Here is a 20,714-nt window from a genome sequence, read left to right on the forward strand (position 1 = left end):
CACCTTTATTCTGAAAGAGACCGTTAGGAGATGGCCTGACAATTCCTGTTAGATCACTATTTCACTTCAGAAATCTACATAATGCCTGTGATGTAACATGTGGTTCATTTCTGTTCATAGAATAAAATTTGCTAATATTCCTTCATAGGTGAGAACTAGATATGTAACCAACTCTGTATATGTATTCACAGGATTCTAATTTTGCCAAGTTTAGGCAGTTTTGTTCTTTCAAGAAAGACCCTATAAGCCTGAACCCACCTTTCTGCAGTACTGCCGACAGGGTATGAGAAATTAGCTCTTCATTATCTAAATTGTTCTTCTGAAAATACAGATTTATTGCTTTGGGACATTTTGGAGAGTGTATGATGACATTTGCTTTGTTTGTCTTCTGGTTTTGATACATTTGCAACAATGAGACCTTAAAAGCTTTTTCTTTACATGTAAAAAACTGAGATTGTTGTGGAATGATGTAATTCCAGATGCCGGAGAAGGAAAACTTGTTAAGAGGTGTCTTCTTAGTTCATCTCTATCTTAAATGCATTTAGCAATACAACATCCCTTGGCAATAAATAGCAATACTTCTATATAGATGAGAAGCTAATGCACAGAGACCAAGTATGTACAGTTGTTCTAGGACAGCAGCCAAGGAGGGAACTGAAATACTAAGGATCCATGCTTATGTTAGTATGTGTTTGGCAAAATCTCCAGAGCTGGACACAGAGCATTTTCTTTTTTCTCCCCACCTAAGGAGTTTCTTATCTCCTTTTCAAGGTTGCTCATCCTGTCCTTAAAACACCTTGTTTTCCTGTGTGATGTCAGGAAGTATATCACATAGCAGGACTGAGGGCCAGGTACACAGGTTCTTGACAACATGCAAGTCTGGAAACCCACATACATGTGGTCAAACTTTTGCACTAAATCCACTGGCTCACTTGCAGGATGGTTTTGAGAAACAGCATTTTGTTGACAGTCTGTGCTAAGCTTCCATACATGTATAACAGAAGAGTAATTGAGTAATTTAAATGTCATCCCTCAGAATCAGATTTATTTTGAGCCCACTAAAAGTTCAGCATTTTAATCTACAGGGGAGAGCTGTGCTGTTTCACACAGAAAAACCCTCAATCCTATAGCAACTATAATTTGCTGTGTTTATGCCATTTGCATTTTAGAGGATGGGATAGGAAGCAGCATACTGATGCTGTTCGAAAAATTGCATTTATATTGTATTGACTGGCCCAGTGAACAATGAAGATGCTGCCAGGGAATTCAGTTTCATTTCTAGTTTGCTATCCTGATGCTAGGACTGTCAATACTCTGATGGCCAGTGGAGTCTCTGGAGACAAAAAAGGACCTTAAGTCTTTCATAGTAGTTTTTCTGGCCATATAAGGCATAATATTGGCTGACATTGATGGGAATCTTTTTGAATTGTTCTTAGCAAGAGGTCTGGGTTTTCAGAGGCCGGGGGTTTAATTCAGGGAGAAAAGAAGAAAGATTCATCTCAGTATCGGTTAAAATTTGTAATATGTGGCATCTGGAGTGTTTTGAAATACCTAGGTGCAGCTGGGTAAGCAAAGGATGACATAGGAGCTTGTATTGTTTTATTATACACTTATATTACACTTATATTTTGGGGTTTTTTCCAGTTAATCTTACTATCTATCATTGCCCTAAGTGGTTGCTTTTCAGAAGTGGTGAGCACTACAGCTTCCCTGGCAGACACCAGGAATTGAGAGAGTTTGGCACCCATAAGAAAGCATCAGCTCTGACTGATTTTGGTTTAGTTCTAAAATAAGATTCCACTGATGTTTGACAAGCAGATTGATCATTGCAACCAACTGTACTATATCTTCCTTTCTTGTCCTTCTGAGGCCTTTGAAATTATATTGTTCAAGCTTTCATACACTGGTTATGAAAGAGCGAGCTAGAAAATTCACTGGTACCCATAGGAATGAAATTAATTTCATTACATTAAATGTACTTATGTGGCAGAAAAAAACAACCAACCAACCACACAAAACCAAAACATAAACTGATTTGACTGTAACCCCACTTTTAAGGGAGAAAGTATTTGTAAAATCGCCATAAATGTGTTAGAATGGAAGCCAGAAGTTAATATTAATAACTTGTGTACAGAAGTGATATGGTAGGACCAAATTTCATCAGTATGCACCAGTGGAAGTGTAATACTAGTTTATTTTAAATGGGGAAAGGGTAAGTACTTGTGTGTGTATTTACACTTAGGAACTTTTGGTTTACCCCAAATTGAGATCAGAGAATCAAAGAACCATACAGAGATCAAAGAATCCTGTAGTTCTCTAATTTAGGTCCTATCACTTGCTTTTAATCTACGGTTTATAATAACTAATTATAAAACTGAAGAATCTACTAAATTATGACTCTGTGTTTAAAGAATTGAATTGCAAAACTAAAATAGTACTTTGAATATTCTGGGTATTTCTTCACAAGTGCAAACCATGCACAACAACGTCCAAACAATGGAAAATCAGTGTAATTTCATAGAAACTAGATTCATACAGCTAACAGAGAGCTTTGAAGCACAGTCAGCAGTTCACAGCAGCAGATAACAGATCTTAAATCTCTTTGCTGTAATTTCTGTGAGAATGAAGTAACACACCAGCAGTCAAACAAATTGTAACCTGTGTAATGTAAACTGTGTTTTGCCAAATGAAATAGGAGTTTATGAGATAAATTTTTTATCTGAGTGAGGATTAGGGAAATTAGTATAATACAAATGGTTGTTCATAGTCAAGAATTATAATTTGAAATGTCTTTCGAACAGCAAAAGTAGTGAGACTTTCTACCACAAGATGAGGTAGAAGTTTCTGGTTGGCACGGTTTGTACACCAAGACTGTTTTTTTTAAATTACTGAGTGTGTACTGGTGAGCAGCTGATGTGATCACAGAATTAAAGTCGCCACCTATCTGTACTGAATCTGGAGATAATGTCCTTTTGAGATCCCTTGTTCTCTTGTATGGTTTGGGTCCTGTAGTTTTGAGATGGCAGGAGTTTTACTTCAGCATAAAATGCTTGCATGGTGTCCGAGCTATTTATTGCTGTATAAAGGAGCCCCGGTGCTTGGATGGCAAGCATATCAGCAGCAAAATGGTTAGAGTCTGATGCTGTGGTGTGAATGCTGAATCTCTTAAGTTAGTTCTTTTTCAAAATCAAACTATTTGTGTATCTAATGTCCTTAATTAGCAGAAGGGTTTTTCTGCTCCTTACACCTAAACCCAAAGCAGCCTTGCTTTTTGTTAGATTGTTGTACAGTTATGGATTACTGCTTTAAAAAAAATCTGGTATTGCCACAAGTAAAACTATAGGCCTATGCCAAGTAACTGAATAAGGAATGCAGCCCACAAAAGAATACACAAACTAACCTCTTGCTTGAATTGTTCTCTGCATTCAGACTAAAATACTTCATACAATGCACTTTTCTTCCTTTATCCCAATTTGCAGTGCCCCCAGTTCTGGGGGCCTTTATGTACTTCTGTATGCTATGAATGATTCCAATAATCAAGTTTAATCTGTTTTCTCTAAGACCTTATTGTCATAGTTTGGTCTAATGTTTATAAATATATAAATATTATATTTTGCAAAAATGTGCATAATGTAAGAAGTTTTGTTACCAGCAAATGTTCTTTTAGACAGAGAAGAAACATGTGGTTTAATTAGAGCTTCTGTTTGTTCATGTTTTAGAGTCAGGATATTAAACATTATCAAAAAAAGGTTGAAAACTTTTCTGTGAAGTAGAATCACTTTTTATTAATAGGGGCAAAGAAAAAAAAAAAATATAAAGTATTTAGGTTTCTGTTAACCAACAGCCATTGCTACTTTCTTTTTTGGCTGCTGATGTAAATGCCACCTCACACTTGTATGCTATTTTCAGTTCCTGTACAGTAGTTCTAAAAGCTCTGGTCAAAAGATTTTAGGAAGGTAACAGAGCTGAGTGAGTAGGCTCAGTCACACAGATGCTCCAATAATATCTTTTGTTAATTATCTAACTTAGATTTAAGAAAATGTTTGCTGTTTCAATAGGGTCCTTTATGCAACACAGAGCTCTTTTCAGTGCAGCCTGGTGCAAGCATACATTTTTTTCTCCTGTGGTTCAAGTCAAGCAGAGGCTTGACTTGTGGTCAGCTCTGTTAAATGAAGTTCCCTCGTTAACCTCCAATTTAAATTATGTGTTCTGCCTTTTTTAATTCCTCCTGCCTCCTAATGACTGGGATGGAAAACTTACAAGTCTTGTGTGTCCTTGGATGCTTAATTAATTAATTAACTAATAACAATCAGTTTGCATGTTGCTTTGAAATCTTTCTAAATGAAAGCTTTGGTAGAAAAATACACTTATAGTTGCTCTACTTGAATGAGATTTTGTTTGTAGCAAGACTGACCCTAATCTTACATGACAGTCTTATGGTAATGATGGGGTTTTGACTGAAAATAAGGAAAATAAAATGTAGTTATGTTTATATGACCTATTTTTGAGCTGCAGTTGAGAATACGGTAGAAAAGTATGTGTAAATATTGCCGTACACATGCTTGTGTTTGCATTTTAACAATAAACTGTATCCTGACTAGGAGACATAACTATGTAGGTTCTTTGCAGAACAAAACAAAAAACCTTACCTACTTGACTAGTGAAGTTCATAGGCAGTAGTCTAGGTGTGATTTACACATCACATAAAAGGGACATTCAGGAATATGTGGTCTGTGGCTTTTGTCATGACAGGAGAGTAATGCTGATTTTATTGCAAAATCAAAAGCCCTTACTCCCCCTTTTTGAGCAAAAGATGATGTTTGGAACAGAGAAACCAGTACTGTGTCAATTAGTTCTTTATGCATTTAGAAGCAGGCCCAAAACACAGCCATAGTATCATAGTATCAGTCAGGGTTGGAAGGGACCACAAGGATCATCTAGTTCCAACCCCCCTGCCACAGGCAGGGACACCCCACACTAGATCAGGCTGGCCAGAGCCTCATCCAGCCTGGGCTTAAACACCTCCAGGGACGGCGCCCCAACCACCTCCCTGGACAACCTATTCCAGGGCTTTACCACTCTCATGGTGAAGAACTTCCTCCTCACATCCAGCCTGAATCTCCCCACCTCCAGCTTCATTCCATGTAGGCTGCCATGGAAAGTAAGGGAACTTCACTGGGGCAAGACTTTCCTTGCAAGGCTTTTACATAACTGTAGTCACTGAAACACATTTCCACATAATCCTGTCAATGATAGCCCTCTGGTTTTAAAGCTTGGGGAAGTCATGGCTTGTCACACAGTCATTCAAAAGCTACCAAAAGCTAGAAGACAAAATGGAGTATCTCCATTTGAAATTACTACTTGCAGAATGGGTGACCACATACAGGCAGACTGGTACAAATGTCCTGCTGTCCCTGGGTGACATTCCTGTCAAGGGCAGTCCAAGCCACTGGCAATCATGTGTGCCAGGCAACAGTTAGGCTGCCACGTGGGTGGTGCAGGAGGAGCCATTGATCCTCTTTGTGAAAGTAATGCCATACACAGAAGCTCAAAATAATGCTCTTTTTAAGGATGTAATTTCATCTCCACCCTCCCAAATAAAAAGTCATATTAATGCACTCCTACACGATCCCCCTTCCTTGTCACAACAAGGAAGCCCAAGTGTTGATTTTCTGTCTAGCCTGATAAATTTTCATAGCAGATCTGCAAGGCTAATGTAACATTACCAGTAGAAACTTCAGCACAGTTGTCAGTTGTGATGAGACACTCATGGGCTATTATTTCTGATTCATTTGTGCCAAATAGTTGGTTCTCCATATGTTAGAAACAATTTCTTTTCACCACCTCCAGGCTTTCACTATTTTGTAGGTACTTCTTTGCATTTTTTCCTTAAATAATCCATTCAGGCTCCTGAGCTGGTAATAAGAATAGGAAGTGAATATCAAAAGGGGAAGTGTGGCAGAGATCCTTTCAGATGTGATTTTAGGAAAAACTTAGAGCCTAGGCATGTACCCACAGTGACCAACTCAGTAATCTGTTTAGGGCAACACTGTTTGTGCATTTGAGGACTGTAAAATACTGTCAGGCTAGAGACCTGCAAAAGTAATTGCCACGTTTCCCAGTTCTAGTGTTGCAAGTGCCAAATGCTGTAGTTGGTGCAGTGGCTATTGGATTGTGCTCTGCGTAGTGCTGTGCTCAGTGTACCATCTCTCCGATGACTGCAGGTATTCATGCATTATGTGCACTTGTGGCATGAAGCAAGTTTAGGGGTGTCAGTTATTATGTCACTGGTTTTCTGGGTCTCTACTGTTCTACAATTGCAATGCAAATTATTTTTTTATGCATGGTCTTCTAACTTCTTTAGATTATGGAAAGAGTTAAGTGATCAGTGGTCTGCAACTGCAGTGTTACCTGGAAGGGTTTTTTTCACTTGGAGTTTTTGTGAACATTATAAGCATGTGGATCGTCTACATAGATGAGTTGCAAACAATTGAAAATGCAGTATGTTTTCTTATCTGTAGCACAAATGTGTGCAGATTACTTTTCAATGTAACAAGTATTATTGCTGATCTACAGAATAAGTTTTTGAAAGTGCTACCCAGATTTATAAAGAGATGACTAAGACTTTTTTCCAGGTAAAGATGACCTAAGATTAAAAAGGCATGTCTAAATATGCTTCCTATTTTAATTCCTGTTTATATCTAGCCTATCAGGAACTGCTTGCTTAGGAAAGCATTTTTCTTCTCATACTTCCTCTGCTTTCTCTAATTGGGAAATTACAAACTGCTCAGGCTGATGTAACATCCTACTATGGCTTAGAATATACTCTTGCAGCTAAGCCAAATGCTGTATTAAAGGAAAGCGAAGTTATGGTTTATTGACTTGTTGATTATATTGCTCTTTGTGCAATCTGTTTGGGTAACCACCCTGTAGGGAAAGAATTCTGAACTGCTGCTCTATCCAGAGAGCTTATCATGTTGTGGAGCTGGAATCTATCCAGAGCATTGAAGCCTATTTTTCCCTGGTGTTATCTCTTTTTGGCTTTGTGACCCCACTGTGGCTTGTAGTCCACTCTGGAAAACCAATTAACAATGCTGGAAAATTAATCTCACGATAACTTTGATAGTCTCTGCAGGATTATGTCTTTGGAGAGGCAGCAGCAGTGTGTCATTGACTTCTTCTTGCCCTCTGATGATGGTGCTTTTTGTGAACCCTCCTCACCACTGCTCCGATCCATGTGATTTAATAATGTGAGCTTATAAAGGAACTGTTGCAATGAATACTAAGTATTATCCAAACAATAAATTTATGTGTATTTCATTTTTATAGCAGTTAAGAGCAAGTAGTGTCAGCAGAATGATTTGGCAGCTGCCCCACACGTTAAGGAATTGATGTATGCAAGAAGGGTGTTTCATGAGTGCTGCAATGTTTAAGAAAAGTAGAGTGAAAAACATTTAACTGTTTAGCTCATTTCCTCCTTAAAGTCATTGTTAAGTAGATCTCATGCTTGGATTTCTCAAATCTCCTGTGCCACTCGCTGTCTTTTCTGACAGATTGCCCCAGCAGAAGGATTGGTGTCTATACTAAAGAAGAGAGATGACAGAGAAGGAAAAGCAGTTGCTCAAGTCCAGCAAAGGCAAACAAAGAGAAGAGTGAGATTCCAAGAGATGGAAGACACATTGGATCAAGGTAATTTAAAACTGTTAGGTCATGGGGTGCAAATGTTGTTGATCTTTCTGTTCACATTAGCACAGTAGGCATTCATCGTACATACAGTCTTGGCTTTTTAAAACTTAATCAAGTAGTAAGCAAAGGTGACTGCAATCATTCTATACCAGGCTACAGAAGGATTCAATAAGTACATTCATGTTTTAAAACTTGATTGAGATTGAAGCCACAGGTTTTTAGCTCTGGCTGAATAATTTGCAAGTGACATCTAACAGATGTTCTTTCATTAATATTTAGAGGTAGGAGGTGTAGACTTTCTCCCTATATCTAATCCCTGTAGTTAAAGAGGGATGCAAAACAAAGCAGTCTGTTGTGCTTTGTGCACAGGTAGCTTTCCAACCCTTTCTAGCAGACCATGTGATTAGAGGGCGTCAGGTTTTAACCTTGCTTTATAATTAAACAACCTTATTTATTTGCTAGCTGTCATTAAATGTGGCTAAACACCTTACTACCTTTCTGATGAGCTAAATAGCCTCACAAGAAATACAATATATTATTTTGTTATGCTTTCTTGGAGTTTAAGATCTCTATTATTCACATACTTTTGGTTACTACTGATAGTACTTTCAATACCTACTGTGTGCCAGCCACTAAATGGCATTAATGGAGGTCTTTAATACTTGAAAGTGTATTAACTGTGTCTCATACACTGAAAATAAAATCCATTCACTGTCCAAAAGCAAGTTTATCCCATCTTTTTCTTGAAATTTATGTTTTAAATAAAATTTCAATTAGAGTTTCTTCATTGATTTTTTTCCTCCCAGGGATTTAGTGATTCAAAAGGAAAGTTGTTATTATTTTAAATCTGATTTCAAACACACCAAAAAAAGTGCCTGAATGTCTTTTGACTTTTTTTCTTCTATTCCCCCATTTCTTCTCCCTGATGTAGAGTGGAGTTAAAAAGTTTTCTTAAAGCCTATTCAGTCCGACAGAAGATGCAGATATTGTTCACGCATACAAGTTACTAAAGACAAACAAGGTTCTGAGGATGCAGCAGCACTTCTATAAGCCTCTTTGTTGTTCTTGCTCTGGAATAAGCAATCATGAGAAGAATTACTGCAGAACAACTAAGATGTTAAATAACCCTTCCCATTAGCCTACCCTGAAGGTTTGTCCATCCTTAAAGCCAGAATGTGAGACTAAACACAAACAGTTCATGATAGCGCAGTCTGTCAGTACAGAGGAAGCAGGAAGGTTTCTACTGGTTTTAGTTTCAAAGCTTTCTTTTTATTTCAACTATTTCAATGAAGGAAGGCTTTGGTAGTGCAACATTCTCATAGTTAAGTGTATTTTGCTTCAGTGTGGAATGTCCCCATAAGTGAGGTCAGCAAAGATAGGTACAGAGTTTGCAGAAATGAAGCTATATAATTATGTAGATTTCTGAAAAGACTATAGAGAAACATACAATTCCTCCTGACCCACTCATGGTAAAAATCTATCTCAGAGATCATCATACATGTTCATATTGTTTTGTATATCATCCTTTTCCACCTTTTGTGCTCTTATATTTACAGAAGAAGTAGCAGGTGGCTCCTGTATTTTGCTGATCCTGCTGTGCATAGCAACGGTTTTCCTTAGCATTGGAGGAACTGCACTGTACTGCACCTTTGGTGACATGGAATCCCCTGTGTGTACTGATTTTGCAGCCAACATGGATTTCTATTATACCCAGATACTGCATCGTATGGAAGAACTTAAACACTGGATAGCCTTCTCATAATCAAAATGAGCGGAAGCAGCACACTGAGAGGTCACCAGTGGTTACTAGAGAGGGTAGAAAAAAGTTGTGATTTCAAGTTCTCTAAATTTTCCACCTGATGATGTCCTTACACTCTTACTTAGAAAATTCTAGTTTAGCAATCAGGTGGCAAAATGTTCACATTTTAAGCTGTAGCAGTGTGGTATGTGAGAATAAAAAGTTATTCTCTTTACCCTCTTAAGAGTAGGCAAGTAGCTTTTTGGCAACTTGAGAAAGCAAAGAAGAAAGAAGAAAATTAACTGTCTTCTGTATGCTCTCCCATTGCCACACATCGTGTAAGCAATCTCTGGAAGCTTGTTAAAAGGACAGCTTTAATTGACAGCTGTTTGTGCAAAGGTGTTGCCTCCAGCTATCATGCAATAAGTCTGTGTTTTATGGAAACATTATTTTTCTTCTAAGTCTTTCTGGGTTTCTCCATTTTATTTCTCCTGGTGAACCACATAATTATTTGGGTCGAGTGAGAAGAGTGCAGCAGCATTCACAGAGCCCTCATTTGGCGATTAACAGGCTGACCCTGTATCTTACAGCTTATGGTGGATATCATGAGTGGGATAAATCTGCTGGCAGATTTCACTAAATTTCCTGGAATTTTACCCCCAGTATTTTGTGTTCTGTTACTGAAACAGAAGGTTAAAAAAAAAGGAAAACATTGGTCTCACTAAACACTGAAACAAAAGTAAGATGTTTAGTAACTTACTTGTGTTATATAGTAAAGTGGCTTTGGCCAATTTTAAAGCACATGGTACCAGGTGTTGAGCTAACTGGTTTGTCTTTCCAGCTATCACTGACTTGCAGTAATCACTTTGTGCCTCAGTTTCTCCTCCATAAATGGGGAATAATGATCCTTGCCTTTGTCTGTGAATATTTATTGCAACTAGGGCTTATGTCTGATTCATCCCAGATGAGTACACAGGATCACTGAACTGTGTGGCTGCAGCCTCTCTCAGTGAGCAAATGCTTATGTAAAGTGGGACAGATCCAAGAGGAGAGATTCGGAGGCTCACTGCTGATCTGCAGCATGTTAGTAGCCCAGGGCACTCACTCCAGCAGATAAAGCACATCTGCATCGATTTACTCTATGTTTGTGTTGTAAAATCTGTTATTTTTCTATCAGCTATACAAACAAATTTAAATCAGGTCAAAGAGTCCTTTTAAACAGTTATTTCTATCACTTGGTGCTCAGCCCTCCCTGTGTGATATGTGAAACGCTGACATGACCGTGAACGTCCCACACTCTGGTCAACTGTGGCAACTGTCCTTGCACAGAGCATAATGACCTAGCCCTGCTGAAGGTGTTAGTGTGAAATTATTCCTTTACACCTCCAGAAACAGCATTTTTTGAGAGGTCCACTTTACTCCACTCCATGATTTCCTGCTTACTAAGGCTGTATGATGCAGTGTGTTCAGGTTTAGAATATCATTTTGTAACATACTATGAAATGAAATCTTGAAGATATTGCTCAGAATTATAACATTAATTGATCATGCTTTCTGGCATTTGCAAGCAAATTGTCCCTCTAGTGAGCTTGATTGTTCCTAATGCACTGTTATACTTAACAGGTTTTTAAAGTGAAAGTTAAAATCACAGGTTTTTTTTCTAGAATAAATTGCATGTATGATTTAGTTTTTCATTGTTACTGCAGAAGCTTAGTTTATTTATACCTTAGGGAGCCTCATGTGCAGCTTTATATTAAACTGGCAAATTTCAAATGCCCAAAGTAATGAAAACTTTTGCTTTCAGAATGGAATTTGAGAATGGTAGTTTGGTATAATTTTTATTGTCCTCAGAGTATGGGAATGTTGGGCTAGTCTAAAGGAGAAAGGGAGAGACACTTCTATTTTAAAGTGTTACTGGCTGGTTCAGTTTGTTATTTTGAAGTCTGGGTTTGTTTGCTTATTTATTCAGTTTTTCTTTTAAAAAGAATCCATTTTAATTTTTTTTTTTTGGTAATTTACAGAGTAATTGAAAAGCATGCATTCAGTTAAACTATTTATAGTGACTGTGTTGTAGAATATATTTTGGGCTTTTGTAACTTTGCGTTGAGTGTTTCAGGGTATTAAGGTTATTCCTAATGAGAAAACTGTTCATTTCAGGTTAAAAATCTTAAGTTTTTGTGCACTTCATCACCAAGTTAAAAAAAAGAAAAAGAAAAAAAAGAGGTATATATAGAACTATTTATTCAAAAGTGTATCAGATATGGACATCAAAGACCCTCTACTTCTAGGCTCGTTTAATTAAAACTATTTTAAAATAATTATTTTATTTATAACTGTAAAGCTATTTAAAGTCAAAGCGATTTTTAATGAGCAATTCAGTTGAAAATCAGTGGTCCAACTCCTGGTATGTCTGCTTTGTGCTATATTCCCACTGCAAAGACTCACCAATTATGAGCAGAATTGCCTACAAGGTCATGGAGAGGTTGGGTACCACTTTGCCGACACATACCTCATGAAGAATGACTGGTTTGGCATTCTGTGTAACTCAGCTACTTACACTTCTGCTGTAACTTGGAGCATCTCTCCAGCCTTCCCTGCCTATATGAAGGTACCATGCCTGCAAAGTTTCTTAGGATTTGAGGGAGCAGAAGGGGCACATACGCACAGGCTGCCCAGCTCCTGATCCAAGCCGTTCACTCCTCAGTTGCAACCAAGTGGCTCAGTCTGGATCTAATTTCTATTGGCATTTCTTTATAAAAAGCTCATGATACTAATTCTTGCTTTGTGTGACAATTCTGTTAGTGAAAATATTTTGTGTGGTAATGTATTACCAAAATTTGAGCTACCAGTGTAACCAAATGCAGTTTGTGTTGAGACAGTGTGCAGGTAGGCCTGATGTTGGCCTTCCTATACACTCTCTTCTCTTTATGGTGACATTGCTTCTGCCTGGGTGACCTGAGGGGTTGGGATCTTAGAGTCAGGTAAATCCAGGGTAAAAGGAGTAGTTGATTTGAACAGTTATTCCTTTTGTTGTGAGTATTTTGAGATAAAATAATACTGAGCAACAGCTAGTGTTATTATAAGGAAGAAGAAAACGGGGGGGGGGGGGGGGGGGGGGGAAGTTTTTCTTTCCTTTGTGCATTTTAAACCCATTTGTATAATTTTAAACCCATTTGTGTCATAAATTTTTACTCTGTTTCCTACCACTATCCTTATGGCTGATCTGCTTAGTAGTAGTAGGGGAAACATACTACACCAGCGTAAAACCTTTTGTCATTGGTAGGAAAATTCAAAGAACGATTCAGTACATGACAGCAGTTAAAAGTAATTTATTAAAATATCCTGGATTTCAGGCTAGTAGTAAACCTTCAAAGAAGTTGTGGCCACTTAATCACCTGCAGCACTCTACTAGAACTCTCCCCCTCCAGTTAGAACATAATTATTTTAAAGAGATTCTCACAATAGAACAAAATCAAGCAGACTTTTGATGTAGATTCAGCTTTCTGGTGACATAACTAACACCCTTACACCAGATAACACAGACTGCCCCAAGAAAAGTGCTGTGCTGTAGCATATCCATGCTATACTACAGGCTTGTTTTCACAGCAGTGTCAGTAAGGAAGCAGATAGTCCACAGCCCAGATATGCCATCAGAAGTTTGTAATCTAGATGCAGCCCATGTTTTAAAATTTTTACAGTATCTTTGCTTTCATACTTTGAAAACACATAGCCCTGGTGACCAGCAGTAAGAAATAGTCTAAGGAAAAGGGAAAATCTTGTTAAGGTTTTTCAGGAGTAAAGGGCTATTTTTCAAATAAGCAGAGTAGATTGGAAGTGCAGATTCTTGTGTGGCTCAATAACCTAAAGGGATGTTACCCTTCTAAGAAAATGTTTGCCTACTTTGTACTGTAATGTAAAACCAAACCCAACTGAAAGGACTAGTAACTATTTGTAATAAATTTAAGCATCCTTTAGCAAAAGGAGTAAATAACTGTGTTTGAAACCATCTCCCAAGCTTGTAATTTAAATAATGTAGCAAAAAATTAAATTAAATAAAAACTGTTCCAAAGAAAATATATGAACCTTTTTGGGTACTGTGATTTCTACATGTATAAAAAGACCAAGAAGATGTTCTGTAAAATTCAAGTAAATGAGAAGTAATTCCAATAAAAAATTCATGGTCAAACCCAAACCCAAATGGAAAATTAGTATCAAATACATAAGGTTTGATTTGGGTTTTGCTGTAACATAGTTTTCCTGGGTGGGTTGGTTTGTCTTCCCTTTAACAGCTAAACAAAGCCCCCACTTCCACACAGACCCAGACTTCTTTAGACAAGATAGGTTTAAAGTACTAAAATGTTGCCCTTACTACATCCTTCTGAAAGCAAATTGAAAAGCATGAAGTTTTAAAATTCCTGGTAACTCAGTGGGTGACTTGAATAGTGGTCACATGACAGTCTGCTCTTTGATTAAATAAATTACTTTAAAAAAAGAAAATCCCAACTAAACCAAACAGCCTTTGCCTACATTTTGTGACATTCAACCCATCCAGCTCATCCACTAAAAGGCCACAGAATGAGGCCACCAGAAGTTTAGACTGCTAAAAAAGTACTGAAATCCTAAGAGAAAATGAGGCAGTTTTATACATTCTGGTTTGGTTTCTTTAATCTTTGTGTTGTTCTCGTTACTCTTCACAATCAGAAAAAGGAATAAAAACAATGAAACAATGAAAAAATATAACTTCATTGAAACTTGTGAGGTAATATCTCGCAGCACCAAATTAAAACATAACATAATATCTGGCAGCCTGAGGTGCAGCCTAAGAGTGACTTTTATGTGTACAAGTAAATTGCTATTGTAAACAGTCCTATGAAAACTGACATCTGGTTTCAGGATGACAAGCAGCTGATCTGCCACTTCTGAGCCTTTTGATCTGATTAATGAGCAGAAGCATTGGCAATCTAGAGGAATCTGGATGGGCTTCCAGAGCTGGTCAGTAAATTCTTTTGACAAAAAAAAAAAACAGTCTTTGCCTAGGCTTTAGCTTTGTAGACCCATCTCTGCTAATTCAGTACTACCACAGACTGAGTTCACTGAATCTGTCAGGCACCTCTTTGATTCTCCTCAGTAACTCTCAGGAACATTCTTCTACACCTGCCTTTATGAGGAGCTGCTTCAGTCTCTAACCATGTCCTCATCCTAACGAATCCTCTTTCATGCCTTCTGTTTTCCTCCCCCTTTACCATCTCTTTCCCAGTAGGAAATAGCACATGTCCTATAATTCATAGGATCATAAGGTAATTGAGTTAGGAAGAGATGTCAAAAAGTCTCTACTCCAACCTTCTGCTCAAGTCAGGGTCAACTGAGATGAGACCCAATTGCTCTGGGATTTATCCAGTCAGGTCTTGAAACCCTCCAAGGATGGAGACTGCACAACCTCCCTGGGCATATTCCACTGCTTGGCTGTCCTCAGGGTGAAAAACTCTGTACGCAGTCTGAACCTCTGCTTCGTTTTGTTTTCTCTCATCCTCCTGATACGCATTGCTGTGAATAGCTTCAGTAATATAGTTACTGAAAGGCTGCTACCAGATCCCCCAAACTTGTCTCTTCTCGAGGATACACATGCTCTTCTAGCAGTGTTCTTCTGATCCTTCTCTCGTCTGCAGCATCTTCTTTCCTGATAGAGATGGAACATTCTCCTATTTTCCTGTATGCTTCTCCCTTTCCTTTTCTGACCTTACACTCTCAAATTCAGTATCAAGATTTTCAAATTGGTAATGAGGCCACAGGCAAAACTGAAATAGCAGTGACAACTGCTACAACATTAAAAACTACCAATGACCCTGATTCATTATCATGTAGCAGTGATTTAAAAACTTATGCTGATCCTAGTCTGGAAAAGCTGGTGTTTGAAGGATTGCATGCTGACTTCCCTGTGCCTTAATGAAGTCATCTAAATGCTGGGCGTGGAATGTGTCCCTCTAAAATAGCTACCTAAGGAAGCCAAGTATTTAACTATAAAGGGGTTTTTTTAATAAATAAATAAATGGGGGTTTAGAGATTGCTTCTTTGAGGCTCCTTAATATAATTTGTAATTTGTATTACTTTGAATTGCATGTCACGATGGTTCTTCTTTGGCATAATGTGAGCCTAGGGCTTGCTTCATGCAGTAATGTTTGGGAATTGTGTTCATCTCATGAAGAACATGATAGGGGAGCAGATGTGTGCTGTTTCACAGAGCTGCTTCATGACAACTAAGATGTTACAGAATTGATATGAACAAATTTCAGCCAAAGGTCTAATTCTGGACTTGAGTTCATCCTGAGCTTGTTTTTAATGGCAAACAAGCTAAAATTAAAAAATTTGAGACAGCACTGAAGCATACCCAAAATTTCAAAGATCTGTCCAGTACCAAAGTCCTCTGTTAATCTAAAATTGTTGAGATGCCCTTTCTTGAGAACAAGTTTGAATCCAGCTTCACATGACAATAGACCAGTCAGCTCTTCCTTTGATTTTTTTGTCAAGAAACCATTTGGCAAAAGCGTCAAGATGGGCCCCTTATGTAGGGCTCATTTGTTAGGCTGTTGGGGAAGTTTCCTGTAGTACTTCTGTCAAATGCAGTTAATGATTGCATCCTATTTCATTGCCTGGCATTGAAAATCAGTTTAAGCCCCACTCTAGTCCTTTCATAGACTGGTTAACTTTAAAGCTGTTATCAGAAACAATTTTGAGAGTGAGAGCTATATGCCTGGTTTCTTTCAGAAAGTGCCATGTGCTAAATACTGCAATGAAAACTTCACTGGTCTTCACAGTTTTGCTAAAATGGGAGAAGGTTCCACAACTGCTGTTTGCAGTGCATGAAAGCAGTGCCAGTGCAATGCTTCCTGTGGAGCACCCTTTGACCTACCTGGTGTTCATTCTGTTCTCCTGAACTGGCAGTCTTGCATAAGAAGGTAACGGTTGCACCAAGAAGTGGCGGTGAAAGCATAGACACAAGCTGAGCAACGTGATGATGTTGTTACATCCACATAAATTTACACCTGAATATGTACTTTTTTTACTTTCATTTAGGAACCATTCATCAGTTTTCCCTAACATCTTGTACTAGAGAAAGCATTATGACAATTCCTCCACTTCTCCAGGAACCGTAATTCATGCTTTTTGACAGGGATAACATGAAGCTTGCCACATGCTGAGAATCCTCACGCTTGTACAGCTTAATAGTTCTGTCTGAATTTTTAGTTAAATTGGTAGATAGTATCTGAGGCCATGGAAGTAGCAAGAATATTTTCACACTACTTTTCCTGAGTTAGCTGAATTCAGTGCACTGTAGAAGGGCTTGCAGAAAAGAAGAGAGCAAAAGGTTTGAATCACTGAGAAACTATACAGTTGATTTCAGGAAGACAAAATGTTGGTATCTAGCATCATAGTAACTAGCAATGTAGCTTCAAAAAGGCCCACCATAATTAACAGGCAAGAGCATATTTGAAAATATTTACAAACAAATTCTATACTAAGATTTCTTGGTGACTATTCAAAGCTCAATATGAGCTTTCAATGTGCACTTGCAGCCCAGAAAGCCAATCAGATCCTGGGCTGCATCAGGAGAAGTGTGGCCAGCAGGGCGAGGGAGGTGATTCTCCCCCTCTACTCAGCTCTGGTGAGACCCCACCTGGAGTACTGCGTCCAGTTCTGGAGCCCCTATTACAAGAGGGATATGGATGTGCTGGAAGGTGTCCAGAGAAGGGCCATGAGGATGATCAGAGGGCTGGAGCACCTCTCCTATGAGGACAGACTGAAGGAGTTGGGGCTGTTCAGTCTGGAGAAGAGAAGGCTCTGAGGTGACCTAATTGTGGCCTTCCAGTATCTGAAGGGGGCCTACAGGAAGGCTGGGGAAGGACTTCTCGGGATCTCAGGTAGTGATAGGACTAGGGGGAATGGAATGAAGCTGGAGGTGGGGAGATTCAGGCTAGATGTGAGGAGGAGGTTCTTTACCACGAGAGTGGTGAAGCCGTGGAATGGGTTGTCCAGGGAGGTGGTTGAGGCCCCATCCCTGGGGGTGTTTAAGACCAGGCTGGATGAGGCTCTGGCCAGCCTGATCTAGTGTGAGTTTTCCCTGCCCATGGCAGGGGGGGTGGAACTAGATGATCCTTGTGGTCCCTTCCAACCCTGACTGATACTATGATACTGTGATCTGAGGCTTTACATGTACATTAGTAAATTAACTAAGGGGAAACAAATTCTCAAGGTTGTTGAAAGCTAAAGACTGATTATATGATGGGCAGAAAGGCTGCAGAATGAATGTCATAAAGACTTTTTGTCAAAGATGATTGAAAAAAAAAATGTATTGGTAAAGGATTACAAATAATTCCAATAAAAATACTGATCAGTGATGCTGGTTTTTTTCCAATCAGATTTTATAAAAACAGGAAGAAGGGCTCAATATTTTAATGACATCAGGGAGGAGAGAGACTAATGGTTAAAATATTCATTGCAGGTCTCCATAGGAGGAATTCAAGTGGTTTGCGCAGGGTTACATAGCAGGAAGAAGCAAAGCAGGACCTAAAAATCCTATCTTCTGATCTTTTGCCTGGTTCTGCTTCTCACTAAGAACACCAATTAGGGAAGATAAATGAGTACTCTGTTGTTCACAGTATCTGTGACTTCATACAGCTTTGAAGACATGCATTAAAGATATTTTTATGTTCTTGTAAATTTTATCGGGATCTTAAGGAATAAAATTGATTCAAGAGAGTAATTTCCTTTTTTAGTATGTAGCCCTAAGTCCCAATGCCATTTTAGCATATTTTTAGTATTTGATACCATCATAGGCATGATAGCTGGTTGCTATTTACATGTACTAAAGTAAATCGAATCAACTGCATGGAAACACATAGTGTAATGGCAGCTCTTACAATCAGAAAATGAGGCTCAGGCTGTCTGCAATCACTTGACGTTTCACCACCTAACCTTTACTACTCATGCCCTGTTAACTACCAGGAAAGTAACAATGCTCAGCAGAGCAGGCCTTATTGAGAATCCTATTGAAAAACTCAAGCCCCAAGCTTGCAGCTCTGCTGAGCTTCACACAATAACTATTGCTGTGCCAAGAGTGAGGAAACAAAGTGATGTGGAAAGAAGGAGCAATCACCACATTCTGCCTCCCAGCAGAAATGTTCTTGTGAGGCACAGAAACGTTTTTACTGTAAAGTGGATGTTGTCATCACTGTCTGGAAATGTGAAAGATGAAAATAATTTCAAATGTCCTTGGCATCCCTCAAAATGCTTTTAATAATATCTTTTATTTCCTGGTCAATTATTGCATAATTGAAACCTTTCTCTTTGTTGAAAGCAAAGAGGAAAATTAAGCAGAGTAATTTTTTTTTTCCCTATGTACTGTCTTTTACATATCTCTATAAATAGGGCATTGCTTTTCTGAGCCAATTCACTGCTGGGTAATGGCCCATGGTTTACCTAGAAAGGCAAAATAGATGGCCATTAGCAGTAAGTCTCTCCTATATTATAAAACAGCCTCACTAAAAAGAGCCACCTCTATTGACTCATGTAGTAGGCTGATGGAATGCTATTTTCAGTGACCTGGATGAATTTTGCATTGCAGAGCAAACTTTGCACAGCCCACCCATGCTGCTAGCTCAGTCCAGCATTTCATTCATCTTCATACTGGGACCTTTCGCAGCTATAATCTCCCAGTATAGAGCAGTCAGAGAGGCAAGTATTCTTCCTTTTTCTCCTTTAACCACTGAGATGACCAGCAGCTACAGGTCTCTCATAACAAAACAGAATAGCCATGAGTTGTCTAGAAAGGCCTCTAGACTTTTAGTCATGAATTCCAAAACACTTTGTCTTTCCATGCAGTCCTGCAGCTAGAGTTGAGGTAGGTGGCACATGCCTCCATGCAAGTCTGGAGGAGGTGGTCTTTGCCATGTAACTCCCTCTGTAGGAGAGTAGCAGCTATGACTGCAAATGTTCTGTTATCAGATCAAGCAGTGTCCTGAGATTGTATTGCTTTAGGTGGTGGGTTGAAATTCACACCCCACCCTCAATTAACTTTGCCAGACTAACTCAGTTGGAAGCAAATGGAAGCTGTATTTACAAGTAAAACTACAATCTACAATGTAATGTAATGAATACATACAAAATATACAGTATTTACAATATTTACAATTAACAAACAACACCAAAACCCCCCTGGTCAGACACCAGGGAAACTGTCCCTCTTCCCTCTCACCCCCTGTCCAAAAGGGAGAAAGGAGCAGAGAGAAAGCAGCTGTTAGACTTAACCAAAATAATGCAGCCAAGGTCAGCTAAAGCAGATTAATCTCTCCCAAGCAAAGCAAGCAGAGAAAAGACGCTCCCAGAAGAAGAAAGATTGTTTTGGTACAGCCAGTCTTACAGCAGATATTTCTCCAATGAAATTGTTTAGAATTATCTTTAGTTTTCCTTTTTTACACCCAATAGTGATTTATCTATATTTTTCTACTTTTCTGATCAAAATCTGTAACAAAATTTTAAAGGTATAGCCTGAAACTACCACACTAGTCTAGCACACAAAAGACTGCAAAGTATGTCCTCTGGTCCTTTTGTAACTATTTCAAAAGAATGGCTATCTTAAGCATTCCCAAAAATGTTTTAAGAATCTAAACTTGCTGGTGTACCTTAAGTAGAAGTATATAGTATGAGGGACTGTAAGCTTTAGCATCCCACAACAAAAGGCACCACAGAAACCATAAAAATACTCACAGAAAGTTCTGAATGGAAAAAGTGCTGCTGAGTGCCTCAGAATTTCAAGATCAAGTATGAACAAAAAGGGCAGCCTTCAAATAGTTCCTTAAGGGCAAAAGGCTATACTCTGTAGCACCATCAGAGGATTTAGCATCACAATCATTAACTCAAATATGGTGTAAGAGGTCACACTAGGACAGAGATAGGGCAAGTTTAATATGTTTTTTTCTGCCTATTGCTCTGAACTGCACTCTTAAGTAGTAGGCCACTTGATTTTCTCTCCTGATTATTTTTATCTGTTTTTTTTTCCTTAGGCCTTCATTCCTGCATCTGAATTATATCCCTTTTAACCTAATGGCTCAGTTGTTTTGGTTTGTGTCTGTTTATTTGTTTGGGGGATTTTATATGGCCAGGAAAAAAAAAATAGGCTGAAGCTGAAAAAGGCTGTTCTGTGTTCTGGTTTGAAGTAAATGGAAAAGAGTTGATTCAGTGATAAGAACACAAAACTAGAACTTGGAGGGTTTGATTTAATTGCTTCCCATTAATT

At 38.5% G+C, this 20,714-nt stretch overlaps 1 protein-coding gene across 4 annotated transcripts in view; it reads left to right on the plus strand.

Moving 5' to 3' along the window:
* CNST (consortin, connexin sorting protein) overlaps positions 1–12,518 on the plus strand; it is a 58,313-nt gene extending 45,795 nt beyond the window's left edge. For all 4 annotated transcript variants that reach the window (XM_068155731.1, XM_068155740.1, XM_068155750.1 and 1 more), the window contains 2 exons: positions 7,554–7,689; positions 9,243–12,518. In XM_068155731.1, the coding sequence (XP_068011832.1) occupies positions 7,554–7,689; positions 9,243–9,448 (342 nt within the window). In that variant the 3' untranslated portion in view covers positions 9,449–12,518. The remainder of the gene's footprint in view (positions 1–7,553; positions 7,690–9,242) is intronic.
* Positions 12,519–20,714: the final 8,196 nt, after the last annotated feature.

This window comes from Melanerpes formicivorus, unplaced genomic scaffold (assembly GCF_026170545.1).
Source record: "Melanerpes formicivorus ecotype bairdi unplaced genomic scaffold, bMelFor1.0.p_v2 SCAF_2, whole genome shotgun sequence".
In the NCBI taxonomy this organism is placed as follows: domain Eukaryota; kingdom Metazoa; phylum Chordata; class Aves; order Piciformes; family Picidae; genus Melanerpes; species Melanerpes formicivorus.